The following is a 20,912-nucleotide window of genomic DNA, read 5'->3' as shown; positions in this document are numbered from 1 at the left end:
AGGTCAGCTGGCTCTCGGCTGGGATGCTTGGCCCCCCTCCTCCGGGGCAGGCAGGCCACAGCCAAGGTCGTGGGTGTGGCCGACGCAGGTGACCGGGACAGCAGCAGGCTGGGACAATTTCGGGGCTCCAGCCTTGCTGCCACTTTCTACTGTGGGGCTCTCTACAGGCTCAGTGGATGCCAAGCAGGATTGGAGGAAAGGGCATTTGAGTAGGAGGGGGAGGTCGGAGGAGAGGCCCAGTGCGAGACCCGAAAACAGGAGGGGGGAGGGCTGGGGTGATCACAGGGCCACCAGGATGCCCAGGGGCAGCAGCAGACACAGAAGTAGGAAGTAGCCTGCTGAGTCCCAAGAGCAAGCCTGACTCAAGTGATCAATGACCCAGTCCTTGTAGAAACTAACTTCTGTATAAACTCCAGGATAATTTCTGCGACCGCAGCCAATGCCCCAGCTCACGATCCCCACCTGGACCCATGTTTCATTAAGTTCACAGACCAGGGGCCCCCCAGAGTCTCCCTGGAGAAAGAGGAAAAAAGCAAATACAGCAATGGAAGAGAATCAACATCAGAACTGGCGGATCGCGCTGCAAGGCTTGGGGAGATGGGCACTCGTGGGGCTTCCCCAGGACCCTCCCTCCCCCAGGCATCCACCAGCCCTAGGTTCCTGGGAATATCAGATTTAAGAGTTGAAAATTTAGCAAACAAAATTCATATACGTATGCAAAAAATCATGTACAAAAAAAATGGAATATAAATAAAGAAAATGTCCGTACTCTGAGCTAATCATAATGAAGAACGTCTTTACCTGAGCGCACTGCCGGTCACATAGAAAGGGGCACAAAACATGTGACTTGCATTTTTGGCATTTTCTGCCTGAATCTCCCCTCCTCTCCCAACCCCCTCCAGGCAGCACCAGGTCCTCCTGCTAAAGGATCCAGGCAGGCCAGCCCAGCCGAGCCTTGGCAGTTTGTCCCCTTGAGTCCCCTTGCCGTGAATTAAGGGTGAATGGAGGGGCCGCTGGATAACACAGGCCCTGCTGCCTGTCAGGGGACCACAAAATGGCAAGACGGCCAAGGGCCCATGAACTGACCTGGCAGGCATCCTTTCCTTGGGCATTGTAACCACAGACTGTCCCTTCTTTGACTATGTCACTACTAGTTTCCATCTGGGTTTGGAGCATCGTGTTACATTTCTCATAACGGATAATGTTTAGCTTAGCCTCCTGTAGCCTTTTGGCAGGTTCTTTGGACTGATCTGTAGAGATAATTTAGGAGTAGGTGGATCTGCCTAATGGAACGGGACAGGAGCCCCTCCCACCCACTCTTGGTCTCAATACAGTGTGTTCACATACAGACACCCCATTAGGGGAGTGACGGTGGTCCCCGTTTGACACCAAAAGAGATGAAGTCCTCATGGAACACTACATCTAAAACTAATGATGTAATGTATGGGAATTAACATAAGAATAAAAAATAAAAAATAAAAAAAGAGAGATGAAGCCCAAAGCTGACATGGGGAGAGGAGGAGGTAGGAATCAAAACGAGACCGGAGAAGGAACAGATCAGGACAGGAAGAGGTGAGGCCTTACCAGCCCTGAGAAATCAAAACCAACTCTCTGTCACTCTGAGTATCCTTAGTAACCGTGACAGTTGTCCTGTGCATCAGTGAAGGGACTTTACTTTTGAGCAGGATCATAAACTCTTGGACAAGTAGTGTCCCAAAGGTACCAAATCCAACCTCTCCCCAGGGATGGGAGGCCCAACAGCCTCACCAAGAGGAGTTCTCTGGGCTCTTTTCACTCACAGGAAGCTCCCCGTCCACCAAGGCAAGGACTTCCAGTTTGGGACAGCTCCCATGAGCACACACATCAACACCAACACCCCACCGGCTAAAATCCACCCTAGAGAGAACCCGCTTTGCTCGTCACCTGAGACCCCAGGTCCTGAAATTCTAATCGAAATCTGAAACACCATCAAATTACTCCCTACCAGCATCTTCTCCACCCTCCTCCCTTCCCCGCTTGCTAGAAAATGGCTTCCTTGCCTCCCCTTTTAGCTTGCAAGCCAACCACAGGGCACGAGGCAGCCTCTTGCCTGGCCGGAGCTTCAAGTCTTGCTTCAGTCTTACCTGCTTCGTTGAGCTTCCCCCATCCAGTCACCCAGCACTCTGTACCAGCTTGTACCATGAACGCCTTTTTAGGGAGGCACACGGGCTGGATGTGGGAGGAAAAATTCACAGGGAACTCAAGCAGAACAAGGGCAATGTCATTCTCAAGTAATCCAATAGGATTGTAATGTTGGTGAATAACGATGTCTTGGACGGGGATCTCGACTGCCATTCTGGAGGTATGCTTCATGAAGATGTCTCCCAGCTTTGCCGTGTACTCCACATGGCTGCAGAGAGATCCTAGAGGCTCTACACTCCCCTTCCACATCTTCTGGGCCTTCCCAGCCTGGGCCTCTCTCCATCAACCGCTTCCCTCCCTCCATCACCACGTCCCATCCCTGGACCCCTGGTCAGTCTATCCAGTGGTGCACCAAGGCTGGCTCCCCGGTGAGGAGCGTCAGCGTCAGCTGGGAACATGTTAGAGATGCGGATGCTCAGATCCCACTCCTGATCTACTGCATCAGAGACGCTGGGGGTGGGGGCCAGGCAATCTGTGTTTTAACAAGCTCTGCAGGTTTATCCAGGCTCGAAAGTTTGAGACCCCCGATCTAGCCACATTGGTCTACTACACTCCACTCTTCTTAAATATTCCCCCTCGCCAGTCTTTGCCCACACACTGCCTCTCAACTGGCATCCCTCCCATTTCTTGCCACTTGGCTTGAAGGCTAATCAGCACGAGCTTTGAATCTGATTTGGGGTCTTGACTTTTCAGGCTGCCAAGGGCCCTACCATCACCTTCCTCTGACTGCAGTGTGAAGAGCAGAGTCTATGACCCCCTTTCTCAGATGAGGAAGAGGAAGCTCGGGGAAGGGGACAGGACGGGCTCCAGGTCACAGAGCCCCGGACACTCACCCAAATATGCAGTGGGCCGCAGTCAGCACCCACCGACTGGCAATGAGGGAGCCTCCACACATGTGTCTATCATTGATCTGCAGGCTCACCTGCCAGGGCCACTTCCGCTCTGCGGCCGGCAATCCCCCGACTATCCTCATAGACCTCTGGCCGCATCCTGCAGCAGGTCAGTGAAGGGAGGGGACTGAAAGAAAGCCCCTGACAGCACCACCCGCAGAGCCGGATAATGCTCAGAAGTCTCAGAACCCTCAAAGCAAGGCCATGTCCCCTCAGACCGCCCACCCCACCCCCAGAGCAGCTCTGTATCCCCTAAGGCTCCTCGGAGAATGGCCACGCGTCCCCTCCGAGCTCAAGCGCAGGGTTGGGGCCACTCCGACCCCCCACGCCCCTGGGAAAAGCCATCTCCCCATGAGACCCTCCCCCAGAGCACGGCCCCCGGCCAGCTGTCCCCGGCAGGGCCTGGCCCAGAAACCTCACCTGCAGGAAACAGCGGCTTTGCTGTGGTTAGTGGCTTTGCCATGGCCACAGCCCTGTAGGAGCCAGAGGCACCTGGGGTGACCGCCACCACTTGGGGCGATGCGGCAGCCTCTTGGGGCCCGGGGGTCGCAGACGGTCCCTCAGCCTTCCACACGCTCGCGCCGGGGCCCTCGCGGCCGCCCCCCGACGACGACCGGGAGGTGGGCGCCGGGGAGGGGGGGGGCGGCGCGGACCCGCCCTGCGCCCCACGGAGCCGAGGCTGGAGAAGCAGGAGCCAGAGCAGGAGGCCCAGGGAGCCGCCGGCTGGGGACGCCATGGGTCCGCCCGCGCCGCGCCTCTCGCCGCGCCCCCTCGCGGCGGCCCGCGGCCCTGCGCTCGCGCGCGCGGGAAACCGGGTCCCGCCGCGCCCCCTGGGGGGCCTGACCGTCGGGGAGGCTCTTCATCCGGGCACCGACCGCCGCGGCCGGGCTTGCAGCGCGCCTCGCCCCCCTCCTCCCCTGCCCGCTGGCCGCCGAGATCGGGTCGGCCCGGCGGACTCGGACGCGCTGGCCCGGGCGGCACCGAGCGCTGCCTTGGAGATGACACTGCCCGTCCGCGGGAACAGAGCCCGGAGCCAAGTGCAAATGGAAAGCACAGCGAGATCTCACGACCCACGGAACAGACTGGCGAAGATAAACAGTCGTAACAACACCCAGTAGTGCCGCGGGTGCGGAGGTACCGGATCACTCAGACGTTGTGGTAGGAAAGTGAAATACTACAGCCACTCCGGAAGACAGACTGGCAGTTTCTTATAAAACAAAATATGCAATTACCATACGACCCAGTCATTGCATTCCTGGGCATTGACCCCAGAGAAATAAAGCTATATGCGCGCGCTCACGTGCGCGCGCGCGCGCGCGCACACACACACACACACACACACACACACTCCCCTGTACGGATGTTTTTAGTAGCTTTATTCTTAATAGCCAACATCTGGAAACAACCCTGTAGTAGACAGAATACTGGCTTCCCAAAGATGTCCGTATCCTAATCCCTGGAACCTGCGAATATGGTCCGTTACATGGCAAAAGGAATGTGAATAAATTAAAAATGCTTGAGCGGGGACATTATCCTGCAGTACATACATAAAAGTGGCCACAATGTCTTGCAGTTCCTCCTATCAAGAAATGAAGTCAGGCTGTGGTATGAGCAGCCTATCGCTTGGGCTATATGACCCGGCAAACCCCATGGTGCTAGAGTTTGCTGTGGTAAAATAAAAATGCTGGAAGGAGTCTCTGCTATGTCCTAATTATAGAGACACAGCATAGACTCCTTCAGTCCTGGAGCAAGACCACACTGTCTGCAGCTGAGAAATTTGAAAAGCAACTCCTAGCACCCTACTGCACCCTGGATGGAAACTAACTGCCAGACCAAGGAACATCAAGTAACTGAGAGTCCCATGCCTCCTATCATAAAGTAGATATTCAGCCAGACTAAACAAGTCATAAACTCGGCTGGACAAAGTAATTCATCATTCAATGGACAGGAGACGTTTGGAACTGGATTATTATGACAGGTCTTGAAGACACAAGTAAGTTGCACAAAAATAACGGCCTAGACCTCCATATCCCCTGCTTGTACTGAATTAAAGTTTCTCCCTCAGTTCGTACCCATAGCCTTATAAGGAGTGTCCTATGACCAGTTGATGAAAGGAAAAAACCGAGGCCTGGTTCACAGTTGGACTTAAAATCTCAGTGCCAGTTGAAAACAGACTGTTGTTGCACTAGAACCTCACTCAGGGGTGGCCCTGAAAGGCAGTGATGAGGAGAAATCCTGCGCATAGAGCTTCAAACAGTACACCTGGTCATCAACTTGGTGTAAAAAGAGAAGTGGCCTGAATAAGAATATACATGGACCCCTGAGCAGTGATGAATGGGTTGTCTGGTTGGTCAGGGGCTTAGAAAGAGCAAAAGTCCATGATCTGGGGGAAGAAGCACATGAATGGACCTGTGGGAGCAGAAACAAAGTGTGTAGCCTTGGGATACCTGGGTGGTTCAGTGGGTTAAGCATCCGCCTTCAGCTCAGGTCATGATCCCAGGGTCCTGGGATTGGGTCCCACATCGGGCTCCCTGCTCATGGGGAGTCTGCTTCTCCCTCTCACTCTGCCTCTGCCCCAGCTTGTGCACATGCACACTCTCTCTCTCTCTCAAATAAATGAATAAAAATCTTAAAAAAAAAAAAAAGTATGTAGCCTTTTCTATTCTGCACCAGCACCCACCAATGAGTAGCCACTCAACAACCAAGTGGATAAGATGACTCCTCTACTAGAGATCAGCTATGACTTGTCCTTGTCAACCTCCATGCTTGCCCAATGTGTCCATGAACAGAGTATTTGTGTTGGCAGGATTGGAGGCTATTCATTCACCCAATAAAGCAACGTGGGCTTCCTCTTACCAAAGCTGGTAGAACTACTACTCCTGCTGAATGTCCAATCTGTCAGCATCAAGGTCAACGCCAACCCCCTGAAATGCTACATCCCTGAGGGAAACCAACCAGCTATTTGGTGGCAAGATGATATCGATTTCTTTCCACCCTGGAGGGCTAGCAATTCATTCTTACTGGGATTAACGCATTTCAGTACTCGGTAGTACTATGTTATGTAGAATCCCAAGATGCTAAATCAGACACTCCATGAGTCCACTGATAGTGGTGCTGGCAAAGACATTATAGGTAGCCAACACTTTACATCTTTCCAATAATTAAATACTTTTGTGACAACAGGAGTGATATAAGTAAATGTGATTTTTTATATTGTGTAATGAAACATGTCAACATTTGGAAAATCTACATAACTACATAACTAAATCTACATAACATAGTTTTCCAAAGATTTTACAAAATTAGGTATGGTACAAGATCCATTCAAGGTGAAAGACCAATAGATTTTAATGGAATGGGTACAAAAAGTTCAAAGAGTTTCATATTCTACATTACAAGATATTTAAAAATGGGAAGTCTTAATATTTCCTAACAACACTATCATTTCTGGCCCACCTCATGTCTGTACAGACCAATTTCCATCTGATATCATTTTCCTTCAACCTGAAGAACTTCAGAATCTCTTCAAGTCCAGGAAGAAATTCGCTCAGCTTTTTGTTTTTAAAAGTCTTTACTTCAATTTCATATTTGAAAGATATTTTCATTTGATGTAGAATTCTACCCTGACTCACTTGAGGATGATCTTCTCTCTACTATCTTCTAACCTGCATTGTGTCTGGAGAGAAGTCTGCAGTCATTCTTATTTATTTATTTATTTATTTTTTAAGATTTTTGATTTTTAAGTAATCTCTGCACCCAACGTGGGGCTCAAACCCACAATCCCAAGATCAAGAGTCACATGCTCCACCGACCAAGGGATTCCCGTACAGTAGGGATGGGCCAACTTACCCTGTAAAAGACAGACCGTAAATATTTTAAGCTGTGCAGGCCACACATGGACTCTGCCATATATTCGTTTTAAAAAGCAACTCTTTAAAACTGTGTAAATCATTCTTAGTCCTATACGAAAGCAGGCTGTATCTGGAATTGGCCCACAAACCATAGTATGGTAACCCCCACTCTACACGATTCTGACCTGCAAACTCCAGATGCCCAGCCTTCCTGAGCCCCAATCTGTCTCCTTAACTTAGTGATATCATTGTGTTCTCTTTGGGTTTCCCTCCCTGTTTCATGTGAAAATTGCCTCTGCTTAGGAAGCCAGGACAATTGTAGGGTTCATCTCACTTGTTACCCTTCTCTCTAGGGTCATAGTCCTACATCGTCATACAATGCTAACTCTTAACCAACTGAGCCACCCAGGCGCCCCATACAATGCTAACTCTTAACAATTTTAGTTTTCCAAAAAAGTAGAACAACCTGGTTCCTATGTATACTCTTGGTGTATTTTCACTTTTGATAATTAGTAACTCTGCTTCATTGTGTGTCTTTTGAATTACCTGTGTCATCTGCAAGAGTTATGACCTTGGATATCAATGATTCATGTGTAAATGTATTTTTCTTAATTCATAATGCCAGTTTTCAAACTAATTTTACCAAACTACACTCCCACCACCAGTATATGAGTCTTTCTATTAATCTCCACTCTTCCCAACACTTATTGCCACAGTTCTGTTTTTTCTCACATGGTGGGCATAAAATTATATCTTGGTATGGTTTTAATTTGCATTTCCCTGGAGTATATTTTCATATATTTCCTGGCCATTTGTGCTGTCTTTTTTTTTTTTTTTGAGATTTTATTTATTTATTTGACAGAGAGAGATAGCAAGAGCAGGAACACAAGCAGGGGAGTGGGAGAGGGAGAAGCAGGCTTTCTGCCAAGCAGGGAGCCCAATGTGGGACTCAATCCCAGGACCCTGGGATCATGACCTGAGCCGAAGGCAGACACTTAATGACTGGGCCACCCAGGCGCCCTGTGCTGTCCTTGTATAAAGTGTTTGTAACATCTGCCCAATTTTATATTTGGATTGCTTTTGAAGTACTTCTTATTGAGGTTTTTTTTTTAATGCATGCTAATCTTTCATTAGTAATGCATGCTCCAAATACCATTTTGCAATCATGATTTGTCTTTTCAATTTATTACAACTTTTGATGAATAAAAGTTCATAGTTTTAGGGGCGCCTGGGTGACTCAGTCATTAAACATCTGCCTTCAGCTCAGGTCATAATCCCAGGGTCCTGGGATCGAGTCCCACATCGGGCTCCCTGCTCAGCAGGAAGCCTGCTTCTCCCTCTCCCACTCCCCCTGCTTATGTTCCCTCTCTCGCTCTCTGTCAAGTAAATAAATAATCTTAAAAAAAAAAAGTTCAGGGGCGCCTGGGTGGCTCAGTCATTAAGCATCTGCCTTCGGCTCAGGTCATGATCCCAGAGTCCTGGGATCGAGCCCCACATCGGGCTCCCTGCTCCGCGGGAAGCCTGCTTCTCCCTCTCCCATTCCCCCTGCTTGTGTTCCCTCTCTCGCTGTGTCTCTCTCTGTCAGATAAATAAATAAAATCTTTAAAAAAAAAAAAAGTTCATAGTTTTAACATAGTCAGAAGAGCAATCTTTTTCTTTATCATTTATGCTTTTTTGTGTCTGCTTTTAAGAAGCCTTCCCTAGGGGCACCTGGGTGGCTCGGTCAGTTGAGCATCTGCCTTCTGCTCAGGTCATGATCCAGGAGTCCCACAGTCGAGCCTCACGTCAAGCTCCCCACTCAGTGGGGAGTCTGCTTCTCCCTTTGACCCTACCCCCTCATGCTCTCTCTCTCTCACTCTCTCTCTCAAATAAATAAATAAAATCTTTTTAAAAAGCCTCCCCTATCCTGAGGTTAAAGATATGGTCCTGTATTTTCTTCTAAAAGTTTTAAAGTTCTGTTTTTCATGTTTTATCTTTTATCCACATATTTTTTTTGTTTATAGTGAAAGAGGAATTCAGTTGCATTTATTTTCCATTTAACCATTTATCCCAGCACCATGTACTGAATGGCCCATTATTTTTATTATAGTGGACATATTCTTGATTACTAGGGCTTTGGAGCAACAGTATGTGATAGAATGCATTCTCCCACCTCGACTTCTTCTTCATTAGGGTTTTGGCTATTCTTGGTACTCCATATAAACTTTAGGATAAGTTTGACAATTTTTTTTAAGCTGTTGAAAATTCTATTCAAATATGCATTAAATCTAAAAAACATTTTGGGGAGAATTGGCATCTGCGTGCTATTGAGCCTTCTTATTCATGAATTTGGTGTATCTCTATTTAGGTCTTCCTTCATGTCCTTCAATAAAATTTCATAAATTTTCCCACAAAGTCACACACATCTTTCAGAAATGCAATTACATTATTCTCCTATTCAACAATCTGATCAAATTATTTTATCAGTTTTGATAATTTGTAGATTCTTTGGGGTTTTCTATATTGAAACAACCAGGTCATGTACAAATAATTATATCTTTTCTGTAGTGGATATGTCCTTGTTCTTCTTGATACGCTCTCTCATTCTGTTAGGGTTAGTCCTGTCTTGCTATTTTTAAAGAAAAAAGAAAAACCTACAAATTAGAAATTCTTATTGTTTTACACAGTCATGATTTTAGATATTTGTTATTACTTGTTGCTTTACTCACTATATTTGTTAAGGTAAAGGCTAAAGTGTGGTAACAGAGATATCCCAAAATACAGTGGTTAAAAAAAAGTTTATTTCTCTCTTACTTAACAGCCCAAATGTAGGCAGCCAAGTCCAGTTCTGCCACCCTTAACATGGGCACACAACTCTGCATCCAAGATGGCACCTCCATCTTTCTCATCTTCCCCTTTAGAAAGGGGAAAGAGCCAAAAAACATACTCATGTCCCTTTGAAGGGCATCCCCCCAACAGCACACTACTTCTACTTACATCTCATGGAACATAACTTAAATACATGGTCACCCTAAGCTTCAAGGGAAGCTGAGAAAGGCAGTTTTTAAGTGCCTAGCCATCCAGATCACCTGGGATCCATTTTACCTGTTTGGTGTACCTATCTCCCAACTATTGCTACTAGGAATTCATACCTGCATCCTTCTTAGGAGGCTTACCCTTGAGCACATGGAGCCACATTACAGAAGGTGACTAGGAATTGTATCCTACCTTCCATCCCTCCAGTCAGCCTGTAGCCAAAGACATAGTCGTACAATGCACAAAAGCCCAGCTCCCTTGCCCTAAGTCTGGATGAATTCTTTAAGTAGACTCCAGGATCTTGCTTAGCCTAGACTTCACCTATAATCACATTCTTATTAAACTTCTTGCCTTTTCCTAGCCTGCTTCCCTCACATCCACACAGGTTTTTCCTGAAAATAACACTCTTAATAAGTTACTTGAACATGAATCCCTGCCCCAAAATTTGCTTGTAGCCCAGTAGATGCTGGATCTGGCTTGTCCCAGCTCATGAAAGCCAACTGTTAATTGTCAGGAATTTTATGAGCTGGTTGTTAAACACAGTCATTAAAATTTAAATTATAAAACCTAGAATTAAAGAAATTACACTAAAAACAAAGGTAATAAATACTCAAAATTCATTACTTCCTAGTTATTTTCCTGAATTTTCTAATTACCTGTGCTCTTGAGGTTAGGTCTACTACAGGTGTATGGTAGAACTTCTATCTAATGGTATACATCTCTTCCCAACTCCAGATTCAGTAATGTCATATTGGTAGCTTGAAATCAGCCATGGTGGGGGCACCTGGGTGGCTCAGGCAGTTAAGCATCTGCCTTCGGCTCAGGTCATGATCCCAGGGTCCTGGGATGAAGCCCTGCATTGCATCAGCCTCCTTGCTCAGTGGGGAGTCTGCTTCTCCTTCCCCCTCTGCCCCTACCCCCTGGTTGGGCTCTCTTTCTGGTGCACTCTCTCTGGCATTCTCTCTCTCTCAAATAAATAAACAAAATCTTAAAAAAAAAAAAAGAAGGAAGGAAGAAAGAAAGGAAGGAAAGAAAAGAAAGAAAGAGAGAGAAAGAAAGAAGAAAGAAAGAAAAAGAAAGAAAGAAAGAAAGAAAGAAAGAAAGAAAGAAAGAAAGAAAGAAAGAAAGAAAGAAAGAAAGAAAGAAAGAAAGGAATCAGCCATAGTGGAAGTATTTATACTATGGAAATGTGAAGAATGTTATAAATCTGGGCTTTTTTCCCCCTCCAGAGCTGTTCATTAAGTATTTGCTGGCACAACACTAGAATGACCTAAGACATCAGGTCATTGCATAAGACATGTATTATGCAAGAGGAAGAGAATGGACATTGGGGCCAAACTAGAATATGTCACATTAACCTGTTTCTTTTTAACTAGGAAAAATTTGCATACGGTTAAATAGACCTTAAATGCACAATCTACTGTTTTAATAAATATATAGGTCCACGTAACCACCACTTCAGTCAAGCTATAAACCATTTTGAAACCCCAGAAAATGCCATTGTGCCCTCTTCACATCCATCATAAGCAACCACTGATCACCTATTGTGCCTATTTGGTCTTCATATAAATGGAATCAGAAATCTGTACTCTTTGGGTCTGGCTTCTTTCAGCCAACATAATGTTTTTGAATTTCCATCCATGTTCTTGTGTCTACCAGCAGTTTATCTTTTTTTTATCGCCAAGTAGTATTTTCATTGATTATCATTTATCAGTTAGCAGACACTTGAGTTGTTTCCAGATTCTGGCTACTATGAATAAAGATGCTATGCACATTCATATATAAGTCTCTGAGTGGATATTTCTGCTATTTTCTTCCAGCCTGTGGCTTTGATTTTCACTTTCTTAACAGTGTCTTTTAAGGAGCAGAATATTTTCATTTTGATGAAACCCAATCATTTATTTTCTTGTGTGGTTCATGCTTTTTGTGTCCTATATAAAGAATCTTTGCCAACTCAAGGGTCACACAGACTTTTATGCCTTTTTCTAGAAGTTTTCTTAGATGTATGTTTTACATTTAGTTCTATAATCCTTTTTAAGTAAATTTTTACATATAATGCAAAGTTAAGATTCGAGTTTTGTTTTGTTTTGTTTTGTTTTTACATAGGAATGTCCCATTGTTCCAGTATCGTTTATTTAAAAGACTATCCTTTCCTACATTGAATTGTCTTGGCACCTTTGTTGAAACCCATTGGCCGTATATGTGTGGATCTAGTTCTGGACTCTCTATCCTGTTTCACTGATCTATATGTCTGCCCTTATGCCAACACCATACTGCCTTGATTACTACACTTTTATGGTAAGTCTTAAAGTATAAGAGTTCTTTCTGTTGTTCTCTACATCCTTTGCTTTTCTGTATACATTTTAGAATCAACCTGTCAGGGGCACCTGGGTGGCTCAGTTGTTAAGCAACTGCCTTCAGCTCAGGTCATGGTCCCAGGGTCCTGGGATCAAGCCCCGCATCAGGCTCCCTGCTCAGCGGGAAGCCTGCTTCTCCCTCTCCCACTCCCCCTGCTTGTGTTCCCTCTCTCGCTGTGTCTCTGTCTGTCAAATAAATTTTTTTTTAAAATCTTAAAAAAAAAAAAGAATCAACCTGTCAATTTCTACACAAAACTCCACCTTGAAAAACATGAAAAAATTGGGAGGTGTAACATGACTGAATTTCAAGACTAATTATAAAAGCTACAGTAACTAGGACACTGTAAAGTTGGCATAAGAATATATAGATAAACAAAGATATATATACAAATAGATAAGGAACTAAATAGAGAATCCATAAAAAGATGCACATATATGCTGTCAATTTTTGATGAAGTACCAGTGCAAATCAATGTGAAAATAAATGTATTTTCAACAAATCGTACTGGACTGGATAAACATTAAAGATACAGAAAAATATACTTCATCCTTATATCTCATACCATGCTCCTAAATTAATTTATAGACCATAGACCTAAATGTAAAAGCTAAAATCATAAAGCTTCTAGGAGAAAAAATAGAAGAAAAGTTTCACAGCCCCCAGCTAAAAAGTGAAAAAATCACAGACTTAGGATTCCACTCAGAATATAAGAAGACTTCTTAGAAGTCAGCAATAAAAAAATAAGCATCCTAATTAAAGATGGGCAAAAGAACTGAAAACATACTTCATAGAGATATGCATACGACCAATAGCACATAAAAAGGTGCTCAATATCATTAGTTATAGGGAAACACAAATAAAAACCCCAATGCAGTACCATTTCATACCTATTAGAATTGGACACACACACACACACAAAAAGCGTGAGGACTGATGAGGATGTGGATCAACTGGAACTCTCATTTATTGCTGAGAATAGCATAAAACGGTACAAATAATTTGGAAAACTCTTTGGAAATTTCTAATAACATTAACCATACATCAATTTCATGAGCCAGCAGTTCTGCTCCTAGGTTTATTCCCAAAAGAAGTAAAAGCATATAGATACAAAAAAGTCTTGTACTAGAATGCTTATTAGCAGCTTCGTTCATAATAGCCCCAAACTGTAAACAACCCAAATGTCCATCAACAGGAGAATAAACCAACTGTGGAATATTCATGTAAGAATATTACTATTCACCAATAAAAAGGAATGAACTAGGGGTGCCTGGGTGGCTCAGTCAGTTAAGTGTCTGCCTTCGACTCAGGTCATGATCTCAGGGTTGGAAGATCGAGTCCCACATCAGGCTCCCTGCTAGGTGTGGAGCCTGCTTAAGATTCTCTCTCTCCCTCTCACTCTGCCCTTCCCACCTCCCTCTCTTAAAAAAAAATATGAGGTTCAATAACATGCAAATAATCTGATAATAATCAGAATAGTGGTTACTTCTGGGAGGGGATGATTAGAAAGGGACATAAGAGAATATCCTGGTAATCCAGGATATGCAAATATTTTCGATCATGATTTGGAGATGGCAACATGGGGTATACCTCTGTTAAAACTCATAAAATTGTATATTGCCATGTGTACATTTTACTATATATAAATTACACCCCAATAAAGAAAATAATAATACAGAAATGCATTAAGAACAGTCATTCATCAACATAAGCTTTTAACCTCATCAATTTTTAAAAATGAATAGAAAAGGAAGCAATGGTGTATAGTGAAGTGGGAATTAAAAAGAATTTAGTCTAGGAGCACCTAGGTGGCTCAGTTGGTTAAGTGTCCGACTCTCAATTTCAGCTCAGGTTATGATCTCAGGGTCCTGAGATGGAACCCAGCACTGGGCTCCGCACTCAGCAGGGAATCTGCTTAAGATTCTCTCTCTCCCGGGCGCCTGGGTGGCTCAGTCGTTAAAGCGTCTGCCTTCGGCTCAGGTCATGATCTCAGGGTCCTGGGATCGAGCCCCGCATCGGGCTCCCTGCTCCGCGGGAAGCCTGCTTCTCCCTCTCCCCGCTGCTTGTGTTCCCTCTCTCACTGTCTCTCTCTCTCTCAAATAAATAAATAAAATCTTAATTAAAAAAAAGAAGATGTGGCTTCCTCATTCTTTAAAAAAAAAAAAAGATTCTCTCTCTCCCTCTCCCTCTGCCCCTCGCCCCCTCCCTAAAAAAAATAAAAATTAGTCTAAATAAATGAGTTTAAAAACTTATATTCATATAACAATCCAAAAAATAAAGCTCCACATGATACCCACTGAATTGGTTAGAATGAGGTTTTTCTATAAGTAACTGAGACAGAAGATGACAATGGCTTAATTAAAAAGAGTTTCTTCCTCTGTTGCATGAAGAGCTATGATTGCGGCCCTACAAATTCCAAGGAGCCAAGTTCCTTCTAAAATCCTGCTCCTTACCTTTAGCATATTCCTTGTGTCCCAAGATCAGTGCTCAAGCTCCGGTCACCATGTACACATTCCAGCCAGGAGAGAAGAAAGAGATCTGAAGAAGAGCTTGTCCTCCATTAAGGATATTTCCCCAAATTCACACCCAACATTTCAGTTTACATTTTATTGGCCAGAATTAGTGCCACACTTAGATGTATGGGACTTGGAAATACAGTCTTTATTCCGACTGGGTATATATCCAGAAGGAAGGGGATGAATGGTGTCAGAGGTGACAGTTATGGATCCTGACCCCAGTCCACTTCTTTATTCACCTAAATATTCCCAGGCTCTTTCTTCTCACATGCAAAAGGCAGTAATCCCCTGCTAAAAGAAAGTAACCTCAAAGCTTCAAGAACAGGTAAGGAAATCGGGAGCAGTGGGGTAAATGCTCCGCATCGTGACAGGCAGCTACTCTGGGACCGCAGGAGAATGAGGGAAATGAGCCAGCACAGACACAGTGAGCGCTCAGCCTATCCTCCCCCCGAGCCTCAGCCCCGTGTTCTTCAGAGCCAGGCCAAGGCAATCTGGTGCTCAAAGCAGAAAGTAAGGGCTGCAGTTCGCGGGCACTGCCCTGAACTCTCTCTTGCGTCCACTCTCTCTCACGTCCTCGTCCCCAGATGCAATGGCCAGCAAACTCAGCTACGAAGCTCCCTGTGGAGATGCTGGTGGCCGTGAGGGGCACAGCAGTGGGACCCAAGTGCTAAGACCATCTGTTGGACTCGTATCAGAGTAGACGAGGGCCTCCCCTCTCACTCTAGAGTTTAAAAAGCATCATGAACACATTCCTAAGTTAAATGTGAGATAACTTCTCCTCTGTCCCCACAGCCCAGACCAGGAGAGAGACAGAACACACAAGTGACAATCCAAACATTTATTCAGTTGACACCTGAGATCTCCGCACTCCTTAATGCCTCCGCACACCTCGGGATGAGCCTGGATGGGGCCACTAGGGACTGAGGAATGGGGCCCCATCACGGGGCTGCCCCAGGAGGGCCTGTGTGCCACAGGCTGGCCACGCACGGCTGGATCCGCGCCGGGGGCAGGGGAAATGTCTCCCAGCCCCAGACAGCCGGTCAGATGTGGAAAGCCCAGGCCTCACGCCTCAGCAGGGACATGGTGACGCCTCCTCCCTCTCTCTGCACAATCTGCAAGCTGCCCTCTTCAACACAGTCTCAGGTGACAGCCTGAGACCACAGCCAGGTCCAAGGCTGCCTCACTGCTCATGAGGTGTCTTCTCTGGTAGAGGCTCTCCAAGATGGCAAGGAAACACCGGGCTCCACCTGGCAGGTCGGCTGGCTCTCGGCTGGGATGCTTGGCCCCCCTCCTCCGGGGCAGGCAGGCCACAGCCAAGGTCGTGGGTGTGGCCGACGCAGGTGACCGGGACAGCAGCAGGCTGGGACAATTTCGGGGCTCCAGCCTTGCTGCCACTTTCTACTGTGGGGCTCTCTACAGGCTCAGTGGACGCCAAGCAGGATTGGAGGAAAGGGCATTTGAGTAGGAGGGGGAGGTCAGAGGAGAGGCCCAGTGCGAGACCCGGAAACAGAAAGGGGGGAGGGCCAGGGTGATCACAGGGCCACCAGGATGCTCAGGGGCAGCAGCAGACACAGAAGGGGGAAGTAGCCTGCTGAGTCCCAAGAGCAAGCCTGACTCAAGTGATCAATGACCCAGTCCTTGTAGAAACTAACTTCTGTATAAACTCCAGGATAATTTCTGTGACCGCAGCCAATGCCCCAGCTCACGATCCCCACCTGGACCCGTGTTTCATTAAGTTCACAGACCAGGGGCCCCCCAGAGTCTTCCTGGAAAAAGAGAAAGAAACAAACACAGGAATGGAAGAGAATCAACATCAGAACTGGTTGATCGCACTGCGAGGGTTGGGGAGATGGGCACTCGTGGGGCTTCCCCAGGACTCCCCGCAAGGCTCCACCAGCCCTAGGTTTCTGGGAATATTTGAGAGTTGAAAACTAAGTGAAAACTTGAACAACCTCTGAGAAATACTCCTGCTTCCCAGGTGCTCATGGACTCACACATAATATATAGCCAGTAGGCCCGAGGGCAGCAATACTGTTAATAATGTGTTGAAATCCTCTTCGAATGCCCCTGTTCCTCCATTGCCCCTGACCTGTCCCCTATGGTCCTCTCCAGGCCTCCCATGACCCAGCAACCAAAGGGGTACCCCTGGCCCAGTATGCAGCCTCCAGAGCCCTACTCCAGCTCTAAGGCTCGTGTCTGTTCTGATTGGCCGGTCCTGGGCCTCCATGGATGTGAAATACTTTGAATATCAACCCTGCATCAGAGAATCCCATAATCCTCACCTCCAACCTGAAATTCCCCCTGACCTTAAACCCACAAAGCCAACACCACACACACATCAGTTCCCTGTCTCCAGACTATCCCAGACATCCCATATACACCCCATCTCCCAGACCTGCTCTGGTGCCCCCACCCCCACCAGCCAGCTCAGACAGAAACAGAGAGCCCTCCTAACCTCTCCCTCGCCCCCACCCTCCCAGCAGGCAGTCACCTAGAACTCATGACTCAACCTCAGACACACCTCCTTCACCCCCTCACCGCCCCGGGTCCTGCTCGGGACCCCGCATCATCGCCTAGATGATGGAGACAAACACCTAGCCTACAGTCCTGCCCGGATGGCGTCGAGAAACTTGGCCCAGCGCTCCAGGCCACACGGATTCCGACTGCAGCCCTCTTCTCTGGCCACCTCATTGCTCCAGACCTGGAAGACAGGCCCTACACGTGACAAGTTCCCTAGGACCTCGGAGCCACTGTCCGTGCTGCTCCCTCTCCCTACAGTGCTGTTCTCCTCTTTCCAAGAAATCCAAATACTCATCCTCTGAGACCCAGCTCCAACGCCCCCTCCTCCAGAAGGCACTCGGAGCAGGAGGAAGACGGCAGGCCCAGGAGGCCTGCAGGCACGCACAGGGGTCCCTGAGCTAGCACCTGTGGACCTCCCCTCGTCTGTGTGACAGCTATGATGTCTATGTGGCAGGCTTATGACGGGGGTTAACAGAGCTCATGGGGGTAAATGCTCCCACTGGCTCACACAGGAAGTGCCACATAGGGGGAACTCAATTCAAGCAACGTAGAGTGTTAGGACTACCCGCCCCCGACTTCCCCACACCTTGGCAGGGTCCCCAGGCAGCAAGGAGCAAGCCAGGCCAGCTCCGGGGAGCCACGGGGGGTTCTCCCCATGAATCTCCTTCACTCAGGAGGGAAAGGAGGATGTGGCAGACCACGCAGGCCCTGGCACTTGGGAATGAGGAAGCCTGGGAGGGACATCCTCAATGTGGAGGTGGAAAAGGGTCCATGAAGTTACCTGACAAGAATCCTTCCCAGCTTCTTTATAGCCACAGAGCATCCCTTCCAGTACTACACTCTTCTTTGTTGTTATGGCTTTCTGAATCATCATATTACACATTTCATTGTGCATGATGTCTTGGTCGACCTCATGGAGAACAGCTGTAATGGGGTCGCTGCCTACACGGGAAGAAACTCAGCGGTGGGTGGTTGTGCCCAGGTGGACAGTAAGCCCCTCAGCACCTAGAATCCCCTTTGAAAAAAGCAGGGCAGTGGGTATTGTCCCCATTTGACACCGGAGGAAACGGAGGCCCAAAGTAGACAGGGGGAGAAAAGGAGGTAAGAACTAATAAGATCAAGATAGCATAAAGAAGAGCCAATCTGGACGGGAAGAGGGCAAGGCCTCACCAGCCTGAGAAATGATAATCAAGCATCTGTTACTCTGAGTATCAACAGTAATAGTGACAGGTATCCTGTGCATCAGTAAAGTGTCTTTCCTTTTGAGCAGGATCACGGACTCTCGAAGTGGTAGTGCCCCAGGGTTACCAACCCAGCCTCTTCCCAGAGATAGGAGGCCCTCCAGCCTCAGCAACAGAGACCTGGCTCTGCCTATACCTAAAAGCACAGGAAGCTCCCTGACAAGCAAGGCCCATACTTTCGGAGACGGACAGCTCTGACAGGCAGACAACTCATCACCTGCTGAGCAGAAATCCACCCTGGAGAGAACTCCAAAGCCTTTGGCTCCGTCCCCAAGGAACCTAAAAATACCCCCACACCAGACAGGCATGGTCCCTCACAAATTTACAGAAAGAGACTTCACCCAGGTGTCTCTTCTCCTGAGAGCAGCTCCAATCCCCAGGACCCGTGCCTTTCCTTAAACGGCTACCATGAAATATTTGTGCTGCAACAAAAGACCTCTACGAATTTCTAGGCTCAAGCCAATCAGGAGCCATTACTCTGGCTGCTGCTAAACTGCACCCCCCTCCTTCCCCCTCTGCCAGGCAGTCCGCCTCCCTGTCCCTCTTTATAGCCTTTTCGCCTACTTCAGGGTTGGGCTGCCTCCCTCTTCCTGGGTATGCTACCTGACTCACAGTCTCACCATATTCTTCTTTTCTGCCCCATCCGGTCACCCAGCACGTGGTCCCAGCCTCCACCCGGAAAGTCTTCTGAGGGATGCATACAGGCTGGATGGTCACGGTGAAGTTTACAGGGTAGAGGAGCTGGAGAAGGGCAAGGTCCTTTTGAACGGTTCCGACTACTGAGAGCTGAGGGTGGATGATGATGTTTCGGACGGGGATCACAACACTGGTGATTTCTTTATAGACACTCCCTCCGATCTCCCATCTTGACACTGTAGTGGAATCGGCTGTGGGAGAGAGGACTGTGGGAGAGAGGACATCCTCATAGAGACCTCTTCCACACATTGCAGATGCTTCCCAGCCTGGCCCCAACGTCCCTCACCACTCTTTCTACTGCCCTATCACCAAACAGCCCTCCTTAACGCCTCTCGACATTGGTATGCTCATCCAAACGATCCGTTTTGTTCACCAAATTAGTATTCCTAGTAATGAGATGGCCAGTGCCCAACCTGGCCCGTTTCTCGACGGTACGCACCTCGCCTGGGTTGGGCTGGGTTTGGGTTTTGTCAAGTTGCTAGGGCAACAGAACCTAATGGGTATTTGAGGAGAGCAGGGCCGGCTTCAGAACTCTGTCTCTACTTGTCACTCCTCACCTTAAAATACAGTGGCCTGCAGTCAGCACCCACTGCCGTGTGATGAGGGAGCCTCCGCACACGTGTTTCTCGTTGATCCTCACGCTCACCTGCCAAGGCCACTTCCCCTCTTCGGCCTCCTTTCCTCCCAAGATTTTCGCAACTACTTGGCCACACCCTGGGGTGAGAACAGCGTGGGAGGAAGAACCTCAAAGAAACAAGAGTCCGGCCTTCCCAGGGGAGCACCAGGTGCCCCTCGGACGGGGGTGGGGGGGAAAGGCCTCGCCTCTAAGACTCCAGGGCAGTGCTGCCGAGTCCCCAGGCCCTGTACCCGCAGACCTCCAAGGCCACATGGCGTCCCGCTCAGACTCCACAAGTGGGGCTGCCTTCCTCAGACCCTCGGGGCGGGGGAGGGGGAGACCCCTGACTCCCCCAGACTCCCCGGGAGCACGGGCTCCCACTCGCGGGCCTCAGCCCCCTGTGAGGCTCCCAACACCAGGCGTCACCTGGGATCAGTTCCACCAACTGGGAGAGTACGGCAGCCTCTTGGGGCCCGGGGGTCGCAGACGGTCCCTCAACCCTCCCCAGGCTCGCGCCGGGGCCCTCACGGCCGCCCCCCGACGACGACGACGGGGAGGTGGGCGCCGGGGAGGGTGCGGGCCTCGCGGACCCGCCCTGCGCCGCATCCAGCGGGGGCTGGAGGAGCAGGAGCCAGAGCAGGAGGCCCAGGGAGCCGCGGGGTGCGGACGCCATGGGCCCGCCCGCGCCGCGCCTCTCACGGTGGCAGGTGGACCGGTCCGCGCAGGGGCGCGCGCGGCGGAAACGGCGGCTCCTAGCGCGGCGGGCCTGAGTGCGGAACATCGCGCCCTCAGGTTCACCCGGGGCCTCTCTCCGCTCTGAGTCCCGCCGAACCCCGCCCAGGCCGCAGGGGCCAGCGAGCTTCGGAGGGAACTGCCCTTGACAGGGACCTCCCGGTTCCGGGGACACCGCCTGATGCCCCTGCCCCTTCTGGTGCGGTCCCTGGGCTGGAGCTGTTGAGGACAGGCGGCCGGCGCATTACCCGAGGAACCTTAGTTCTCCATAATGGTTCCTCCGCTCAGGACTTCATCCA

At 48.4% G+C, this 20,912-nt stretch overlaps 2 protein-coding genes across 2 annotated transcripts; both read right to left on the bottom strand.

Annotated features, from left to right (window-relative positions):
* Positions 1–279: 279 nt before the first annotated feature.
* LOC110577601 (serine protease 44-like) lies at positions 280–3,807 on the bottom strand. The gene is made up of 5 exons (XM_021686980.1): positions 3,492–3,807; positions 3,015–3,171; positions 2,128–2,389; positions 1,087–1,245; positions 280–513 (listed from the first exon to the last, which is right to left on the bottom strand). Exons 1-5 carry the CDS (start codon positions 3,805–3,807, stop codon positions 280–282), a joined length of 1,128 nt encoding a protein of 375 aa, XP_021542655.1.
* Positions 3,808–16,340: 12,533 nt separating this feature from the next.
* Positions 16,341–20,662, bottom strand: LOC110577600 (putative serine protease 42). The gene is given in 6 exon segments (XM_021686979.2): positions 16,341–16,574; positions 18,110–18,252; positions 19,178–19,421; positions 19,423–19,456; positions 19,823–20,009; positions 20,410–20,662. Coding segments are annotated over 6 exon segments (1,095 nt in total).
* Positions 20,663–20,912: the final 250 nt, after the last annotated feature.

The sequence above is a fragment of the Neomonachus schauinslandi genome, chromosome 1 (genome assembly GCF_002201575.2).
Source record: "Neomonachus schauinslandi chromosome 1, ASM220157v2, whole genome shotgun sequence".
Taxonomy (NCBI): domain Eukaryota; kingdom Metazoa; phylum Chordata; class Mammalia; order Carnivora; family Phocidae; genus Neomonachus; species Neomonachus schauinslandi.
This window is presented reverse-complemented; position numbering and strand designations above follow the sequence as displayed.

What these genes read in the sequence shown, in the direction of transcription:
- LOC110577601 (XM_021686980.1), bottom strand. Translation starts at nt 3,807, where the DNA reads ATGGCGTCCCCAGCCGGCGGCTCCCTGGGCCTCCTGCTCTGGCTCCTG. An exon ending in AAAGCCGCTGTTTCCTGCAG is followed by an intron (nt 3,172 to 3,491) that starts GTGAGGTTTCTG and finishes GACCTGCTGCAG; the next exon opens with GATGCGGCCAGAGGTCTATG. An exon ending in GATGGGGGAAGCTCAACGAA is followed by an intron (nt 1,246 to 2,127) that starts GCAGGTAAGACT and finishes TCTACAGATCAG; the next exon opens with TCCAAAGAACCTGCCAAAAG.